We start from the raw sequence: 18,439 nt of genomic DNA on the forward strand, positions 1-18,439 counted from the left end.
CATGCCTTTGATTGATCAGCAGCATAAGTGGACACACTGGATGATGATGATGGTGGTGGAAAGTTTCAAACTGTTTTTCTTTAAAAGCAGTTTAAGATATAGCGTGGCAGGAGCTTTCATTTGCCACGTGGACTTTACTTATATTGCGTGGTAACTAGGCACCACGGCTCTCGTTAGCTGACATCCGAGTCAATAACTAAGGGGGGCTAAGTAGGAAAGAGGGTGGGACCGAAGTCTGAAACCGCCTTTTCTTTTAATTAATTTTTTTTTCTTGGTTTCGTTGGTTTAATTGGGTTTGACATTAGTCATAAACAGCTTTCTCATCCTCCAATAATGCTCCACATGACCACACGTCTTTAGATAAGCCACTCACACGCGTCGGTCTGTGATTGGAAAGCTGGCATCTCGGTTCGCGAGTGATTATTTTAGTTGGTTAGTGCACGCCAGAATCTTTTGTGGTTGGGTGGTGGAGTTGCTTGGTTTTGAAGTTGTTTGCCATATTTTATCTTTATTTCTTTTTTCATCCTTTTTTGGTTTATTATTATTTTAATTGATTTCTGCTTCAAACAATGTCGAGGTGGATGATGTTAGCACATGCCCTGTTACAGTTTTTTTCCTTGTTTTAACAAATCCCACACATAAACACGAATACAGCTATCTTCTTCAGTTTCTTCTTTATATGCAAACCGGTCCAAACTCAAACTCAACCATGACTAAAATGGTAAAATGGGGACTGCACACTGCAAGTACGACTCTTCTTCTTTTTGCAATCCAAGGAGGAATTATGCGATTTGGATGTCGCTCGCTTTTATTTGCTTTTTTTTTTTCTTTCTTTTAAGATAAAATATCCATTTCACATTCTCACTTACCATCAAGAATTCTAGATAGGCAATTAAGACAGCCACCCGCTGGTCCATCCCCCCCCGGGCTCCGGCCCACTCCTCTTCATTCTTCAATTATCAGAATGGCTCCGTTCTAAACTTATTAATCAACCATTTTTCCTTTGCTAAATCTGAATTGCCTGAAGATTGAGATTTGCTTTTTCTTATTGTTAAATGTTTAGATTTTAGAATCCCTCCCAGATCGTGCTTTTAATTTTCGATTCATGTCTCTCACTTAGATGGTTGCATGCGAATGGAATTATACTTGTTCTTGGCTAGGGTGTAGGTCTATACCGTTCTTTTTAGGGTACAGAATACATGATGTCGGCTTCTCTGCCAACCAGGGGGCCGGTTTAGCTAGAGTGAGATTTTAGTCAGTGACAGTGAGGGCCGCCTCATTAAACCATCCATGGGGCTGAGAGGCAAGAATGAATTTTAATGGTTTCTTTTTAATTTCATTTTCTCTGTGACGCACTTAAGATTCGTTTAATTCCTTCGAAATGAAACAAATGAAAAGAAACGGAGCCCCTCCGGCGGATAACGATTGATAAACTGTAATAACGACCTCTTCCAATTCAACGATAAATGATAAATCTACATCATGCTGTGCCAAAACCCAAACAAGGGTCGTCCTTAATTATTAAAGTTATTCCCGTAAAAAAAAATTCGTTTTTAGTCATCGTTGGACTGCCTCAACACTGTAAGGCTTTCACGGAGGGCGAGGACACTCTAAACTGTAAAGTACGTAATCTACAATTTGAGCAAAATGAGTTATTTTCACTCTGAAATATAGCCCAAGTATTTCAACACTGATTTTCCCTTTTATTTCATTTAAAAGCGTATTGAACTTGAAGGGTAGAAAAAAGAACAAGAAAGAAAAGGAATCTATGTGCCCAAATTTGCATGTGGGCATGAGTGTATATCATTTTAGAGCATGGACGGATTTAGTTGAGAAATGACGATGCCAGATTAATTGTTGCCTGGCTGGCATTAATTTGGTCTTTGTCTTTTGATGCATTCTCTCAAGTCTAAACCCCCACTCTCGTCGTGGAGGCAACCTCTCTGCAATATAAGATTACTGCCAAGCATGGCCAGGCACGTTTCTGTTACTTGTCAATCATCCCCTCCATCTGTAATGCAAATAGGGGTAGATAAGTAGATTGAGTTGAGAAATTATATCCCTTAGCCTTAGTCTTAGCATTAATTGAATCTCATTTCCCAACTTAATTTGTATTGTTAGGTTTTGTCACCCCCTCCCCCAAAGTCCGTTTCAGTTGGCAGACAAATGGCAGAATTCAAAAGGTTTGAGTTTTAAACGAGCAAATTCCATGCAAACTCTCACGAGATTAATGTGATTACAATTATTTTGTTGGTGGGAATTCGGAAATACACTTTGGCTTCATAAAGGCTAGAAAGTTGTTGAAATCAAATTACAAATTAATTTATCTTATTTTTTTGAGGCGAGCAGCATCAGGCGGGTGCAAACTTGTGGTTCAAATGGGTTGGACCGGATTGAGGTGTATATGGAACTTTCAAGCCATTAAACATGAAATCCATTTCTTTGTTGGATTGATAGTGATACTCTCCAAAAACAGATAGTACGATCTCTCTACCCAGTTAAAATATGAATTTTATGGTCATATATTCACAAAAATATATATAACGTGGTGAGAAAGAAGAAAAGGGAAAAAGTAGTAGCAAACTAACAATAGATAATGAGATAATGGCAGGGACATTCTTCCGTATAGTACTACTGGGCTCCCCGCTGAAGGCTGAGAAGGCGATCGAGATACATAGTATATGGACTTGTGACTATGGACTATGGAAGAGGAGGCAGGCGTTGAAAAGCGCAGGCGCTTTTGGAACAGTCCAACTGAAGCTTTTCCACGTGCACCGACACGTGGCTCGCTTTCCCAAGCCGATGTTTTTGGCCTCGCCACGGCGAAACTCGATCTTCCTCCTCGCTCCCACCACAATTACTTTTATTTTAATAAATAGCCAAAAAAAAAAAAAACCAATAAAAAGGAAGCTGCCATGCGGATGCGCGGCCCAAGCCAATTGACAAGTGCCAAACACAGGTTCAGAACATCTCTCTCATCAGCTCGTCAACCCCCCTCAAAGCGCATGCGGCGCACGAGATGCTAATAGAAGCGGCCCAGTCCACGATGTCGTCAAGTCAGACACGATATTACACATACACACTCAAAAAAAAAAAAAAAAATCCTAATATTTAAATCAAGGTTTATTAGTTTAGAAAGAACAAATAAAGTAATAAACCCACTTCGGCTCTTCTCGCCAATTTCTCTCGATATATTGAGGATTGACGGTTTCTTTCGTTTTGGAGAAACCGTGAAGGCTCACGGCTGGACTGGTAATAAAGATGGATGGCACTTGGTAGTTAGCTTACTCGTGACGAATGTGGATCAATCAGATGGTGATGGTCAGCAGCTTATGTCAAATTTCGGCAGCGTCCATTACTTCTTTCTTTTTACTTTATTTTTTAAGTGTATGTAAGACAATACCATCACGTATCTATTGTCTTATACCCATCTACCTAGCTAGGACCCATATAGGGTTCTTTTTTATATAAACAAGGTTGTGAGCTTGTGATCTAGATGCCAAAATAAAGAAATGAGTGACATCTTTAAATGACTTCATTATAACCGGCTGGCACACATATATATGTAGCTTCTAGTCTTTTACACACCCACTCTCCCCCCAACCTCAACTGACAACACACAAAGGGAGAGAAAGAGAAGGACTCGTGTTAACCGTTAAATTGTTAGTAGTCCTAGGATACCCCCTTAATGCAAGGGACAAGACCACCTATGAAGCGTTCATAACTCCCATAATTATATAGCTCCTAGATTTAGAATTCTGACCACTTTAAGTAAGTTGGGCAATGGGTAAACCCCAAACCCCCTCTTATTGTCTCTTACCAAGATACTTATATGGGTAAAAAGGTAAAGTACAATAAAATGAAAAAAGAAATATAAAACTGAGAGTGGTAAAAAGGTTCCATAGACTCTAACCACGATGGGAGGAAAAAGATGACAAGACCAGCCCTCCTCCGTTGGGTCCTTTTTTGGTATTGACCAATGTTTGGATCTTGACTAAATTGCCTCCCATTTGAAAAGCCATCATCCAACCAAAGAAGAGGGTTGAGACTTGGGACGAGTAGTTATTAATACTTAATGAGATTGTGATGATTATTTCCATCCTAATTCCCTTTCTTTCTCGATAGGCAGCGAAGTGTTAAGCCCGACCACTCCCTCCTTCCTAAGTCTTAATCTTATCATATTCTTATGCATATATTAATAATATATATATTTTTTTCAGACTACAAAATGTATTATAATAATCAAAAGTTGGAATGATTACGAGAATCTATTTACAGTAACACCAAAAAAAGATAGTAGCCGAGTGCTGCGTGAGAAGGATTCCTCCTCCCATCTCTCTCTCTCTCTCTCTCTTACACGGAAAAGCTTTTCCAATGTGACTGATATGCCTCTATTTGTATATTAAATGAAAGCTCTGTTTCGTACGTTGTTGTCGAAGGGGAATTTGTCAAGAGCTGGGGTAACGACACAGGGAGCTATAGATATAGATTACGGGCCACAGAACCATTCAAAAAGAATATGATAAGTATTACAAGTTGGAAGCCATGGGTAGAGAGGTTATTTGTATACCCACCCAGTTTTACTTTATCGTCCACCTTCACAGCATGTGCCTCCCTCTCTTCTCTCTATTTAATGTATACTAATCACTAAACCAACAAACTACAATATATTCCATGAGGTTTACAAATTACTACGCTATCGCTGACCGCTGAGGCCACGCACAGTCATCTTCATACGAATCAAGTCCTAAAATTATAGCAATTCAGATATCAATTTCCCTAGAACGATTTAGAATTTCTATATTAATATTCTAAGTAAAGCTTTTTTGAATGGCCTAAAAAGTAAAAACCATGTCTTCCGTGTTAAAATTGACTATAGAGAAAGAAAACAACTGCAGTTAATAAAAAGCATTAAAACACAACGAGAGGAAAAGGTATTTTAATTATGGCTTAACATATATAGCAATTAATAAGTAGTCACACTTTTAATCCATATTTGAATGAAGTGAAGTGAACTGATTTCATTGTGGTCTTTCTTAATTATACATTTTTATGCACAATATCACCATCTTAAATGGGTCCATCCCCCCCCCCCCCCCCCCCCCTCTCTCTCTCTACGAATATTAGTGGAATGAGCTCAATTCTTTTTTTTTTTCCCTTCAAAATTAACATCTAAGTTTGGTTTAACAGCCTAAGATAATTCTATCTTGGGGCAGGGCGGGCTATATCCTCACCTGTTATTTCTAATTTTTCATTTCATAATGGTTAATTAAATCAGAAGGTGGACTCCCCCTTCACCTGGAGTAAGGTTTGGGGTTAAAAAAAAAAGAAATTGTTGATGTGCATTGAAATTTTTATAGAAACGAAAAGATAAATATTTTTTTTTGAGGAATTGAGAGACCTATTTTTTTATTAAAATATTTAACTTATCTTTTTAATAGATCAAAAAATCTAGATATAAGATTAATCTTTTCATGGATTAATAAGATAATTACTTAAAGTAATATATATTTGAATTTTAATATATTGCAAATTCAACATGTATTCCTTTTCCATTTACTAATCATTGATCAAATTCTCTAGAATCTAAATGCAATAACAAATTAACAAATTCTAATTAAAACTGTTTTGTGATGCATCATTTAGAAGCTTCGCTTGGTTGAACATTTTCTGAACATCAACTATGTGCATCAAAATCTAAGTACTGTAGTTCTCTTATGCATATATTCTTAGATTATGATGATTTTAATACTTCATAGTTCATTATACACAATTAATCATGCAAACAATTGTAAGGATGTAACTCAAATGGTAAAACGCTCACTTAGCATGCAAGAGGTATGGGAATCGATACCCTATATTTTCATTTTTCGTTTGTACAAATTTATGATAAGGTGGGGGGGGCTGGGGGATTTCTATAGAAATTGAACCAAATTTTTTGAAGGTGGCAAGTAGACCTATTGAAAAAATTAAAAAAAAAAAGAAAAAGAAAAGCTGTTCTTATACATTAGATGGTTGATATGGTAAATCCTTATCAATATAAACATATTATACAATGTTGGTTTTCTGGTCGTGGTAGCCGTAAGTTGAGCCATGCCCTAAATCATGAACAAAATTTCATTGCATCAATTCTTTCATTTATTTAATAAATTATTAAGTGTTGGAAATGATGAAAGATGTACATATTTAAAAATCACTGAAACGGCATATATTGGATTTTTCCCTCTAATTTATAATTTCTCCAATCTAAACGTAAAAAAATTGCTCCATATTTAGTACAGTTTTGGATTTATCATCTTTTCTATGAAAATAGCCATAAAAAGGGGTTACTGAAAATTGGAACATAAGTCATGATTTGGGAAATAGGCCTTATTTGTTTAATGGAGAAGCATTTATTTTCCCTGTGCACAAACATACATGCGGAAACTGGTTTCCATGAAAACACTGCATGTTTTCAGTCGACTTGCACTCCATTGTTTTGAACAGTGTTAGTTTTCTGCATCTCTAGTACAATCTCCTCTCCAATCTTTTATGTGCATTATGTGCAAAGCAAAGAAGGCTGTTTTCTTTTTTGTGAAAAAAGAAAATGTCTCAAGAGTCAAGACTCTCAACCCTGAACATGTTAGCTGTATTTGGGATTACTTTGCGTTATAAATATAATTACATGTCCGAAGGGTATCTTAGTAATAGCACACTATTTTTTTGTCCAAGATGCCCTTGTTCTGGCGTTTTACACGTGTGGAATCTTGCCATATAACCTGTGTGGATTTCTGCACAAGTTGCAGAGGTTGGCCAGATCACGCTTCTCCCTCTAAAAATAGAAAAAGGAATCAAGGCCTCATTTATGAGATGGTCATGTTCACACCTCAGCTTATAATCCAGTTTCAGGCTTTCAGCCTAAACGCATGATGACAGATCAAAATTTGAGTAACGTTTTAATGACGATAAGATACAGACGCCAGCCACGAGAAATTGAAGGAGGGCTCCTCTCTCTCTCTCTCTCTAAGACTCTAACGGGGAGTTGGAGACGTAAGAAGAACGGAGTTCTTTTATTCTCTGTACAGCTGTTTCTCCATTTGGCACGTGTCCAAACGTCTCTGTTATCAGTTTCAGCTCTTCGACCACAATCCGAAACGGCGATGACTGCGAACCTCTTGGCCGTTTGCTGGGTCCACCTTCTCTCTAAGAACAAAATATATTAAATAAAAATAAAAAAGTTAGTAAAATAAATAGAGGCCTGAGCAGGGGAGAGAGAGACAGAGCGCGCGCGTACAGAAGAGTGGGGGATAAAGGCCCAGATACATAGTCCGAAAGGCCCAACCCAGAGCTTCCAGATTTGGGGCGTGATTTGCAGAGAGAATCGAAGCACGACGAAGAAGAAAAAGAAGAACCGAGGAAGAAAGAAAATAAATTATAAAATTTCCAATCAAGGCCTCCTTCTATCCCAATCTGTAAGTCCGCATCCCTTTGTTCATTTTCTTTGCTCCTTTTCCTCTGAGATCTCCAATCCCATACCTTCTCTCTGATGAAAAATAAACTAATAAATAAACAAGTATAAATTTTACCAACAAAAAAAAAACGGATCTTTTGTTCTATTCTTAAAGAAAGAAAAGAAAAAGATAAATTTTGATTTTAATTTTACATTATTTTAGATTACAGGGTCGTCTTGGGCAAGCCGACACATTTCTTCTTTATTGCTATAACCTAGAGTCTGCTTTGAAGAATTTTCGTGTCTAGGGGTTTTCTCGCACTCGCTCCTTCAAGGGATATTTTCGTTCTAATATTTATATATATATTATTCGCTTTGATCCATCGGTTCTTTCATCTTGTTACGAATTTGGGACCTGAAGATGGGTTCTGATATCTTCTAATCAAAAATTTTTAATTTTTCTGTTCATTTGGATCGGTGATTTTTGGATTTGCATCGATGAATGGTTGAAACAGTTTGAAAATAAATATTTTCCTCGGTTTTCTCCTTTTAATTGGCGTTTCTGGTTTATATCGATATACAATTAGGGCCACTTATTCTCCTTCTGCTTGAAAGATTGCAATTTTCCTTTGCGAATCGGTTCTTTTTGGATTCGAGGGAGTAGCTAAAGCGTTAAGGCTTCTATTCTAACTGATTTATTGTGGATTTCATTTTGGTGAGGAAGAAAGGAGGCCTTGGGTTGGTCGGACTACTAAATTTACTGCTTTTCCCGGTTGAATTCGGGAGAAATGTTGGAAGGTCAGTCCTGTCTGATTTCGAGGGCGTTGCCGAGCTCGTGTGAGCAAGAGAGTAAGTGGGTTTACATGACTTACCGTCTTATTGAGATGTCAAATGGTAAGCGTCGTTTAGAAGATGATGGGGATGATGAACATGGAGACAGAAAGTCATCCAAGCGACTTGATGCGCTTGACAAAGAGGTAACGATCCAAACTCCGCAGGATCTTTCCTCGTCTCCCGCGGATGAATCCAGTAACAAGGGTAACCATGAGGATCAATCAGATTTAAATTCCCTCATACAGCCCATTGGACGGGATATGTCAATCAACTGTCTGCTTCGCTGTTCAAGGTCTGATTACGGTTTGGTTGCCTCTCTCAATCGGAGCTTCCGGTCTCTAGTTCGAAGTGGGGAGCTTTATAGGTTGAGGCGGATGAATGGTGTGATCGAACATTGGGTCTATTTTGCATGCCACCTCCTTGAGTGGGAAGCCTTCGATCCCATTCGCCGTCGTTGGATGCATTTGCCAAGGATGCCTGCAAATGAATGCTTCATGTGTTCTGATAAGGAGTCCCTGGCCGTGGGAACGGAGCTTCTCGTGTTTGGGAAGGAGGTTAGATCTCATGTGATATACAATGTGATATACAGATACAGTATTTTGACAAATTCTTGGTCAGCCGGCATGAGGATGAACGCGCCTAGATGCTTGTTCGGGTCTGCCAGCCTTGGGGAGATTGCTATTCTTGCAGGAGGTTGTGATTCAGAAGGGAACATCTTGAGTTCAGCTGAGCTTTATAATTCAGAGACTGGAACTTGGGTGACTCTCCCAAGCATGAATAAGCCGAGGAAGATGTGTTCTGGGGTATTTATGGATGGAAAGTTTTATGTCATTGGGGGAAGCAACCAAGAGAAATCACTCACCTGTGGGGAGGTGTATAATTTAGAAACAAAGACTTGGACTGAGATCCCTGACATGTTCCCTGGACAAAACGGTGCAACTGGTGGAACCGCACCCCCTCTGGTTGCAGTTGTAAACAACGAGCTTTATGCAGCTTATTATGCAGAGCAGGTGGTGAAGAAATATGCCAAGAACAGGAACTCATGGGACATAGTGGGGAGATTGCCTGAGCGAGCAGTCTCAATGAATGGTTGGGGGCTTGCATTTAGGGCATGTGGAGAACGGCTTATAGTTATTGGTGGGCCAAGAGCTTTGGGCGGAGGAACCATAGAACTCAATTCATGGTCTCCGAAAGACGGCCCACCACAATGGGACCTCCTTGCTTGCAAGCCGTCAGGAAGCTTTGTCTATAACTGTGCTGTGATGGGGTGCTGATGTGTCAGGTTTTGGCGACACCATGTGTATTCTATGGTGCCTCACATTGGATGGGATGTACAAGATTGGTTAGTTCAAGGGGATAATATTTCTGGCTAATGGGTAATTTCTACCAATTTTCTTTTTTTTTTCTGGGAAAATTTCAGATTTAGCTCAAGATTCAATGGAATGTTTTCTTGTAAGGAGGTCTTGAGTTCTCTTTTTCTTTGATTCTTATTTTATTTCTTCAATTGAATTTGCAACTTCTACCCTTTCTGATTCCATGAGAGCTTTCAAAGGCTGGCATCTTGTAGAACAGAATAGGTTAATAATGAAGCTCCAATTCATTGGTAGGTTGTCAGGAATATCACAAAATCATTTTAAGCATTTCAAACCATCAAGTGTGACTGGCTTTCTTTTGAAGAGAGAAAACAGTCTTTTCAGATGTTTTTCTCCTCTTCATGGATCATGGTGCATGGCCTGTGGGATGGTTTTGTATATAATTCTTGCATTTGTATGCTATAATGCTTGCAATCTCTCTAACTGTTTTATGCTATTTCTGGTTCTATCTTACTTGATTTGTTGAGTACAAAATGGAAAATAACCTATTTGAAATGTTGATCTTTTCCTTTACTCTCTCTCATTAACAGGATAAACAATATTAATGGACACCAAGTTTTCCCCAGATCTTGGGTGAAAAACCTTAGTTTGTTATTTTTTATTTGCATAAAACTGATCAGTTTTTTCACACCAAATTCTTATTCTGTGAGTATTTCCTAGGATCTTCTATCTGCCTTAAGTGAAGCTTTTTGTTCACTAGTTTCCATTCTGATTGATTTGCCGATTGATGTTAGCTTGCATTCCAGAATGTCAACATGTTCAATAATATTAAGCATATACATTCATCCAATATGATATTGTCATTTTCTGTCACCAAAGGAATCATAGAAAGTTGTGGACATGTCTTTTCTACTCCAATCTCATGCTTTTATTCTGTAGTAGCAATTCAAATATTAAGTTGATTATTATTACTATAGTTTTACCAAACAAATTGAATACTTCCCTTCATAAGACAACTTCATTGCAATGGGCAAACATTACAGATAAAATTTGATGGAAATATATGGAGATATACCACATTACACTTTTGTTGTTTACATCATACACACCAAACTCCCCCTTCCCCCTTCTCTCTTACCTTAACACCCCCCCCTCCAAAAAAAAACAAAAAAAGCCTTCATGTGTGCTACTCGTTACTAATATATGATAAGAGGTTGTATTGCCACATTATGTATTTTCCAGCTAATGGAGCTGTATAAACTTATAATGGATCTCAGGATTTCATATGTTGTGTTATAAGCATTGATGACATGTACAACTACTGTTACAAAAATGTTGAATTCCATTATATTGAAAGCCTTTTGTTTGGAGTTAATCATGTAATGTGATTTTATTAAATCCATGTTCTTTTTAATGTAATGGCACATTTGAGTTTCTTATATATGTTAAATAAGTGTTAACTCTGCAGCTGGTAATCTGAGCAAAACTCACCTTAAGCTGCATAGTCATATGAACATTATAACTGGACCTGCCTCCTTGACTGGTTAGTTGATTGAAATCTTGCATATCTTGTTTTTGGAGAGGTTTTTGTGCAAACTGCTTATTTTGGTTTGGACAATAGACTTGATCTGGAGTTCACTGAGATTTTAATATGAGAAGCAAAATTGGATCCTTCATGCTTAGTTATTTGATTTCTTGTTCTTTTTATTTGGATGGGGGGTGGATTAGCGATTAAATCTTTCCTCAGGGTTCTTGGTTTTAGCCTTTTCTAGGACAGATTGGGTTGCTTTGATTTTTCTCAGAGTTGGTTGAGCCACTTAATTGGAAATAATACAAAAAAGGAGCTGCAGACCATTCAGATGATGCTACCAATTGCTACTGATGTTACAATGCGGTTGTAATTGTTTTTGAAAAAAATAAATCATACAATAGGTGAACACCACCTAAGTTTTCCATCTCCCATGCTGAAGCGGATTGCTTTCTATCGCATGCTAATCTTCTTATCCTGTCATTCTTAGTAAATAAATTCTTGTCAGGTTGTTAATCAAGAATCCTGCATGTATGTGTCAATTACCTTTTTAACCATTATTGCTGTTTGGTGCTTAAAATGGACTAGCTCTTTGATAATGTTTGACCTGTTACCTCTTTGATATCTTTTGCCGTGATTTATGCCCTGACTATCTGAATCATGGGTATTTTCTCCTTCTGTATCGCCCTGTTTGAGGGATGATCCCCAGGTTCCCCATCTGGTTGCCTGTATAAATGACGTTTTCATGTTCAGTGGTGATTATGGGGGTAGGCTAGGTACAGGTCTTTGATTAAATCTTGAGGAGATTTCACATGGTGGAGTGATTCCAATTGTTGACTTTCAGTTTTTTTTTTGGGACAGTACTTCAAATTGTTTTCAGGTTGTACAGTAGAGCAGAGAGATGCCCTCTTGCCATTGAAAATTAGAGAGAGAGAGAGAGAGAGAGAGAGAGCATGCAACCCTATTACAGGAATAGAACATGAGGTTGTCATATAGGAATGTGCATCCGTAGGTAGTTTCATCAAATCAGAAGATAGTGAGAGAGATCATGAGAATACAAATTTGTTTTCTTGCTCTCGTACAGACGCACCGTACATCATCAATTTATAACATTATTAATCTGTTTGTACAGGTGGGTTTCACGCATATTCCAGATATGTGGTTTTGTAAGGAGTGGAAGAAAATAACTAGTTAACTTTGGGAGGAAAATGATCGTGCATCTGATTTGGTATTAAGGCTGCGTTTGGTTGTAGTGCAAATATGTAACAGATGCAAATTGGTTCTGTTTTTTTTCGTAACTATGATTTGCATTTTTTTATTTGATTAAAATTTGTACCTTTTTTGTCTTATTTTGCACTCACTAGCAAGTAAATTTTTCATCTTAGAAACTGATGTAAAATTTGCACCACCTTCTTCTTCCTGTCCATTTTTTTTTACTCTCGGTCTCAATTCTTTTACATATAAAGTGGGGGACTACATCTTGTTCACTCCCAGACAAATAATCTCTCTTCAGCTCCATTCTTTTGCATATACACCATTTTACTTTTCACAAACAAACAAAACAATGTGAAATCTGAAGCAAAGGTAAACCAGCAGTTACACTCAACCTATTTGCACTCTTATGCATCTACACCAGTGCAACCAAATGCAGCATAATGACTAATGTTCACGGGAGCAAGGTGCGTGTGAGGCCCACTAACCATACAAGTGTCAGAATTTTCAGTTTCCTACACCTTAGTTTTAGAGTGCATGTGTGGCCCATTAACCATACAACAGAGTTTACAGTTTTCCTTTTTTTTTTTTTTTGATAAAATAGGGGATGTTTGGAATCGTGGCCGTTTTTCTGAAAAATGGCGCCACATTGGATTTACGTAGGCAATTCAACAATCACATGTATCATCGTTTGGTTCAAGCGTTTTTTTCAAAAAACGCACAGATATGGTAAATACCTGTGTCCCATGTGGTGCTAACCTGTTGTCATTAGTGGGAATGTTTCGGTGCTTCTTGGCTCATTGATGCTCTATAACCTTTACTCGTTTCTTTCGTCACTGTCATTGCCGGAGAGGGTGGTCGCTTGAGCCACGTAATTTGCCATCAGTGTTAAATCGGCTAGCGTAAAGTCATCACCAGCCGGGAATCGAATTTCCCCTAGCCTCCGCTCGTACACGTCAAGTATCTTCCCCAGCTTCTCCTTATTCTGTCTGATCAAGCCCTCGTCCTGCTTGAGCTTCATCCTTGGTGCGAGCGCAAGCTGAAACACAAGAACAAAGCTGGGTGGGTTGAAGCTCTGCCTTTCTGCCTCCAACCACTGATCTATCGAAGCCTTCTCTGGAACAGAGCTGGGTGGGTTGAAGCTCTGCCCTTCTGCCTCCAACCACTGATCTACAGAGCTGGGTGCGTCGCCATTAGAGGCTTTACAGCGGCAGTCGGTAGCATCCTCTCTCGTTCCTGTGTATCAGTGTATGTATTTCCAGCCTTCCACGCTAAAAGAAGAGATGGGACTTTATTCTTAGGTCAAAGAGGGTGGTTACAAACTACTGTAGATTTAGCCTACTAGGCAATTAAACATATTTTCTTCTTCGTTCTTCCCACTAGTCACCACTGTACTTTTCTTCTTTGGGTGGGAAGTGATTTACTAAGGGTGTTTACACCTAAAACATATAGCAAGAAGGTGAATTGAGAACCTTCATATATCAAGGATGTAATCAGAAGCATTTAGGTGAATTGGATCACGCACAGTCGTTGGATATGATGCCATTATTCATGCTGATGTTGTTGATTTATTCCAACAACATTTTCAACCATTGGATTTAAAATTTTAGGCCAAATATTAAAAAACAATCATCCAATTAATCTAGACTATTTGGTAAGCATCGTTATATATTTTGGTATGATATTAGTACGCATTATCTTATGGGGTAATGTGTGCATATACATGAAAAATGATGATGAAAATCACCTTACTAAACAGTATAGTATTGCTCACAGCCTATGTGGCAAAAACACTCCCAAACAAAATCAAAGCATTTTTTGTGAAAAAATGGTCTTAGAAGCATAGGTGTTTTTTGTTGAAAATCGGTCTCAAAAAACGCCCATGCTTCCAAACACCATGATAGTTTACAGAGTTTTCAGTTATAGGAGACTATGAGTTTGATCCTACAACTTTTAGATGACAGTTTACAGGGCTTACATAATGGTGACTTCATTGGAGAGCAAAGAGGACAGTTTATCATCCAACTGGCTTATATGGTAGCTCATTTACGGGGTGTTTGCAAATGTGGAATGGTATTGTTTTCTAAATAAAAAACAATTGTTATGTAGGGCTGTTCATAAGAAGGCCCAACCCAACCAAACTGACCAACCCGGATCGACCCAACCCGAGTTGGCCGGGTTTTCATCCGCACCGGTCAGTTTCGGGTTGTACAAATTCATAAACCGATGGTTCGGGTCGGTTTCGGTTTTCTTGTGTGAAAACCGAAACCGAACCGACTTAGTTCCTACTTAACTAAAAACTGAAATATCTGAAAATATATATTCCAATATATTTGTGTGTATATATATATTTCTAAAATACATATTTCAGTTTTAAATATATTTCCAGAAAACTAGGTGGCCATGGAGGGGGGGGGCATGGATGAACTTAGAGCCGAAATCGACCCAAACTGACCCAACCCGACTCAAACCGAACCGGTCGGTTTCGCTTAACACTGGGTCGGTTTCGGTTTCCATCTCAGATAACCCGACTAAAACCTCAGTAACCGACCCAACCTGACCCGTGAATAGCCCTACTGTTATGTCAGCAAAAATAATACAAAAATGCTGATATGGTAGTTGATTTTGTTTTAGAGAAGAAAACCATTCACATCGACAAACGCCCCCTTACTCCGCTGAGATATGTTTGGCATAACGATGGGACATATAATATTTCAGTTAACTCAGGAGTCCAACTTGGGCTGGGTTAGCTTGAACCCAACCCAAAAAATGTATAGTATTATTCCTCAAGCATCATAACTTTCTTCTATTACATAATGGTAATGCTAAACAGCTGAAGTCGATAAACCTTACCTACTGCATACTGGAAATAAGAAGGTTTCGGCCCAAAAGAAGTGAAGAAATCAAACCCATCAGAGTCTGATCCGATCCCAACCCAATATGAAGTAATAGGGTTAGATTAAGGGTTCTACAATTTGAGTTGGTTTAGGTTGACCTTGACCCAAATTAATCCGTCCGACTTGCACCCATATGTAACCTTTCAAATAGGATTCTGATTTGGTTACATTAGTCAGTCTTTTTTTAACTTTGCCCTTTTGAATGAAGGGTGCCGAACCATCTTGAGCAAGAGCAACCACGCTGTTTTATATGCTCAAAAGGTTTGTTAGTTTGTTTTGTATGGTCGGGTTGCTGTCCCCAAAAAGGAATAACGGTTGGCATAAGCAAATCACACTCATCTTCCACTTAGATCCTACTCCTCCAAGTGGCAAGGACTGTGCTTTTGTGGCGTATTTTGTTAATGAAAAAGGGATAATAATAAAAAAAAAACAAAGAAAAAAAGTGATAGTTCCACAGCAAAACTTGGAGGTCAACCAGCGGCAAATTTAAGGGCACTTTGGTTTCAATAATTCAATGCGATGCGAGTATTCGTATGTGGTATTGATGATCAACTGAGACAGAGTTTGGATTGGCCAACCACGAGGTCTCTGGAGGAGGGTGATCATTGGAAGCCACTCACACTTTAAACATGTCACTTGCCAGCTATTCCACGCAACTTGTTCGTTCGGCACAGAGTGCTCAACTATCATGCCTCATTTAACACAATTCATCCCAAATGTAGATGCCGTTCCAAATGAGTTTCTTTTCTCATAAGAGAAAATCTATCATAATATCTTTCTGAATGTCTCAATGTCTTTTTGGTGAGGGTGGGGCCTGGATTGGATCAAATTAAGTATGCCTAGATCTAAATTGGAATAATTAATATCTAGATTCGTTCATGGAATTTTATCCACTGATTTAGATCGTATTTGGATTAGATTTTGATATTTAATATTAAACTAAAATTTGTCACAATATTACATAGAACGTTATTAATGAAAACAGCTAAAAATGACGATATTGTATGATAATGAATATGGTTACTTGAATTAACTGTATGAGATTTGAATCTATGACTCTCGAGTAAATATGCAACAATCAAACCAACTTTTGCTAATAGACACAATTTAAATTTATTTAAGTATAAGTAGATATAATTAAATATTATTGAATCTGAATGAGTGATCTATATGAGGGTGAAAAATGGATCTGGGTTAACTGCCACGTGGACCAATTCGACGATCCATGGCCAGTGTGGGCTTGTGTTGGCATGACTCGTGTGCTAGGCACAATACGACACATGGCCCAGCACGAGCACGGCACGCATCATGGCTCGTGGCATGACTTGGCCCTCCTCACCTTATTATAACCGTTTTATAGCCATTATAAGGGGCTATAATGGCAAAAATACCCTCTAACAACTATAAACAATTAGACTTGAGCATTTAGTTTATTCGAGTATCGAATAAATCAAAATTTAAAAACCGAACTGAAAAAATAAAAATCGAAACCGAAACCGAAATTTAGAAAAACCAAAATAATTGAAACTGAAATTTTTGGTTCGGTTTTCGGTTATTTCGGTTAAAACCGAATTTTAATAATATATACTTTATTATATATATTATATATTATAAAATATATGTTATGAAATCAAATTTTAGTATATTATATATAATAATAAAAAGTTCAATTAATTCAATAACCAAAATTCTAATTCCAAAAACCGAAACCGAAAACCAAAATAACCAAAAACCGAAATAGTCAAACCAATTTAACCAAAAAAAAAAAACCAAAACCGAAATTTTCGATTTGGTTATTCGGTTTTAACCGAATTATGCTCACCCCTATAAACAACTATTTTGGGGAGGTATGTGTATTTTAACCAAGGGGTGCAAAAAAATGACTAAAATGCCTCCAATAGTTATAAACAACTAGTTTAGGGGCATTTTCAAGTAAAGTGATAAATAAACTTTATAAATAACCAAAATACCTCTCTCAACAATTATAAACAATTAGTTTATGAGAGTATTTTGGTTAATTCAATTATTTTTAACCCTATAAATACCTTAGCCCTTGCCCATATTCATAACAACAATCAAGTATAATATTTCATATCATACTACTCTACTCTCATGTTCTCAATTTTTTTTTTTTTTTAATTTTAAGGAGACTTGATTGAGTATCTCAGCTGAAGTTGGCAATTTGTGATACTTAAAAGCTTTGCTTTCAAATTGAAATACCAAACCGGTAGACTGAATTCTAAGGACCAAAGTGCAATTATCGAATTAGCTGGATTTTTTTATAAAATTTAGATTTTAATATTTATTTAAATGGTTGGTTCCTCTTAGACCCCCTCTCAAACCCAGTTTGATGCTAGCCCTAGTAATTTTAGGGTAACAAGAAAGAAAACTAGTGATATTTGGAATTATTTTACCATCAAGGATGTAACTAGAAATGGCATGAAAGCATTTTGTAACAAATGTAAACGTGATTTTTTCTATCAAAATAGTATTGTCGTTGACCATTTGAAAAGACATCTATCAGACTTTTAGATGTCCAACATAGAAAATTTTGATATTTTTGCCTGGTAGAAAGTACAGAAAAATAATTATCTTATAATTGCCACTGTGACACACGATCTACTAATCCCTCTAGTGTCCACAATAGCATTGGAGTTTTGTTTTAATGTAGGAAACAGAGTGTTAGATGAGAAGAGGAGTCAGATGATGATAGATGAAACATTGGAGATGTGCATTTGTCTAAAATATTGGTTTGATGCAAAAGATAAACCGTAAGATAAAAGAGGACATGATATGTCGCCCAATGTATCACCAGTTAGTGAAACTTGAAGAAAATTGTTTAGATTATTGTAAAATTTGAGATGTTGTTCAATTTTATTTGTACCTTGTAAGTTACTTATAAATTTTTCAGCTCCATTGTAAATTTTTATTTTTTATTTTGTTATATAATTTTTTCAATTTCATTGTAAAATTTCCAAATTTATTTAATCATTTTATATTTTTATCGTATGAATTAATTATTCATATGAAATAAAATTTTATTATGATTTTTTTTTAATTATTGCTACAATCATTGAATTTGACATTTTTTACTTCAATTATTTTTATTATTTTTTTTTATTTTTTGTAGTGAATAAAAAGAAAGAAAATGAAAAATACAAATCGTGTTATAGGCCTAGGCTCGTGCTGCCCCCTATGGCCTAGGGGTGGCAATTTTCCCTGTCCC

The 18,439-nt window shown here is 37.2% G+C and overlaps 1 protein-coding gene across 2 annotated transcripts; it reads left to right on the plus strand.

Annotated features, from left to right (window-relative positions):
* Positions 1-7,246: 7,246 nt before the first annotated feature.
* LOC104586773 (F-box/kelch-repeat protein At1g74510-like) lies at positions 7,247-12,530 on the plus strand. Of its 2 annotated transcripts, XM_010244118.3 has the most exons (3): positions 7,247-7,451; positions 8,154-9,639; positions 12,237-12,530. In XM_010244118.3, the coding sequence occupies exon 2, from the start codon at positions 8,218-8,220 to the stop codon at positions 9,535-9,537; it is 1,320 nt and encodes a 439-aa protein (XP_010242420.1). In that variant the 5' UTR covers positions 7,247-7,451; positions 8,154-8,217; the 3' UTR covers positions 9,538-9,639; positions 12,237-12,530. The 2 variants fall into 2 exon arrangements, with proteins under 2 accessions (XP_010242420.1, XP_088759163.1); XM_088903037.1 differs by having other exon boundaries at positions 7,247-9,639.
* Positions 12,531-18,439: the final 5,909 nt, after the last annotated feature.

The sequence above is a fragment of the Nelumbo nucifera genome, chromosome 4, assembly GCF_055504915.1.
Source record: "Nelumbo nucifera cultivar China Antique chromosome 4, China Antique-T2T, whole genome shotgun sequence".
In the NCBI taxonomy this organism is placed as follows: Eukaryota; Viridiplantae; Streptophyta; class Magnoliopsida; order Proteales; family Nelumbonaceae; genus Nelumbo; species Nelumbo nucifera.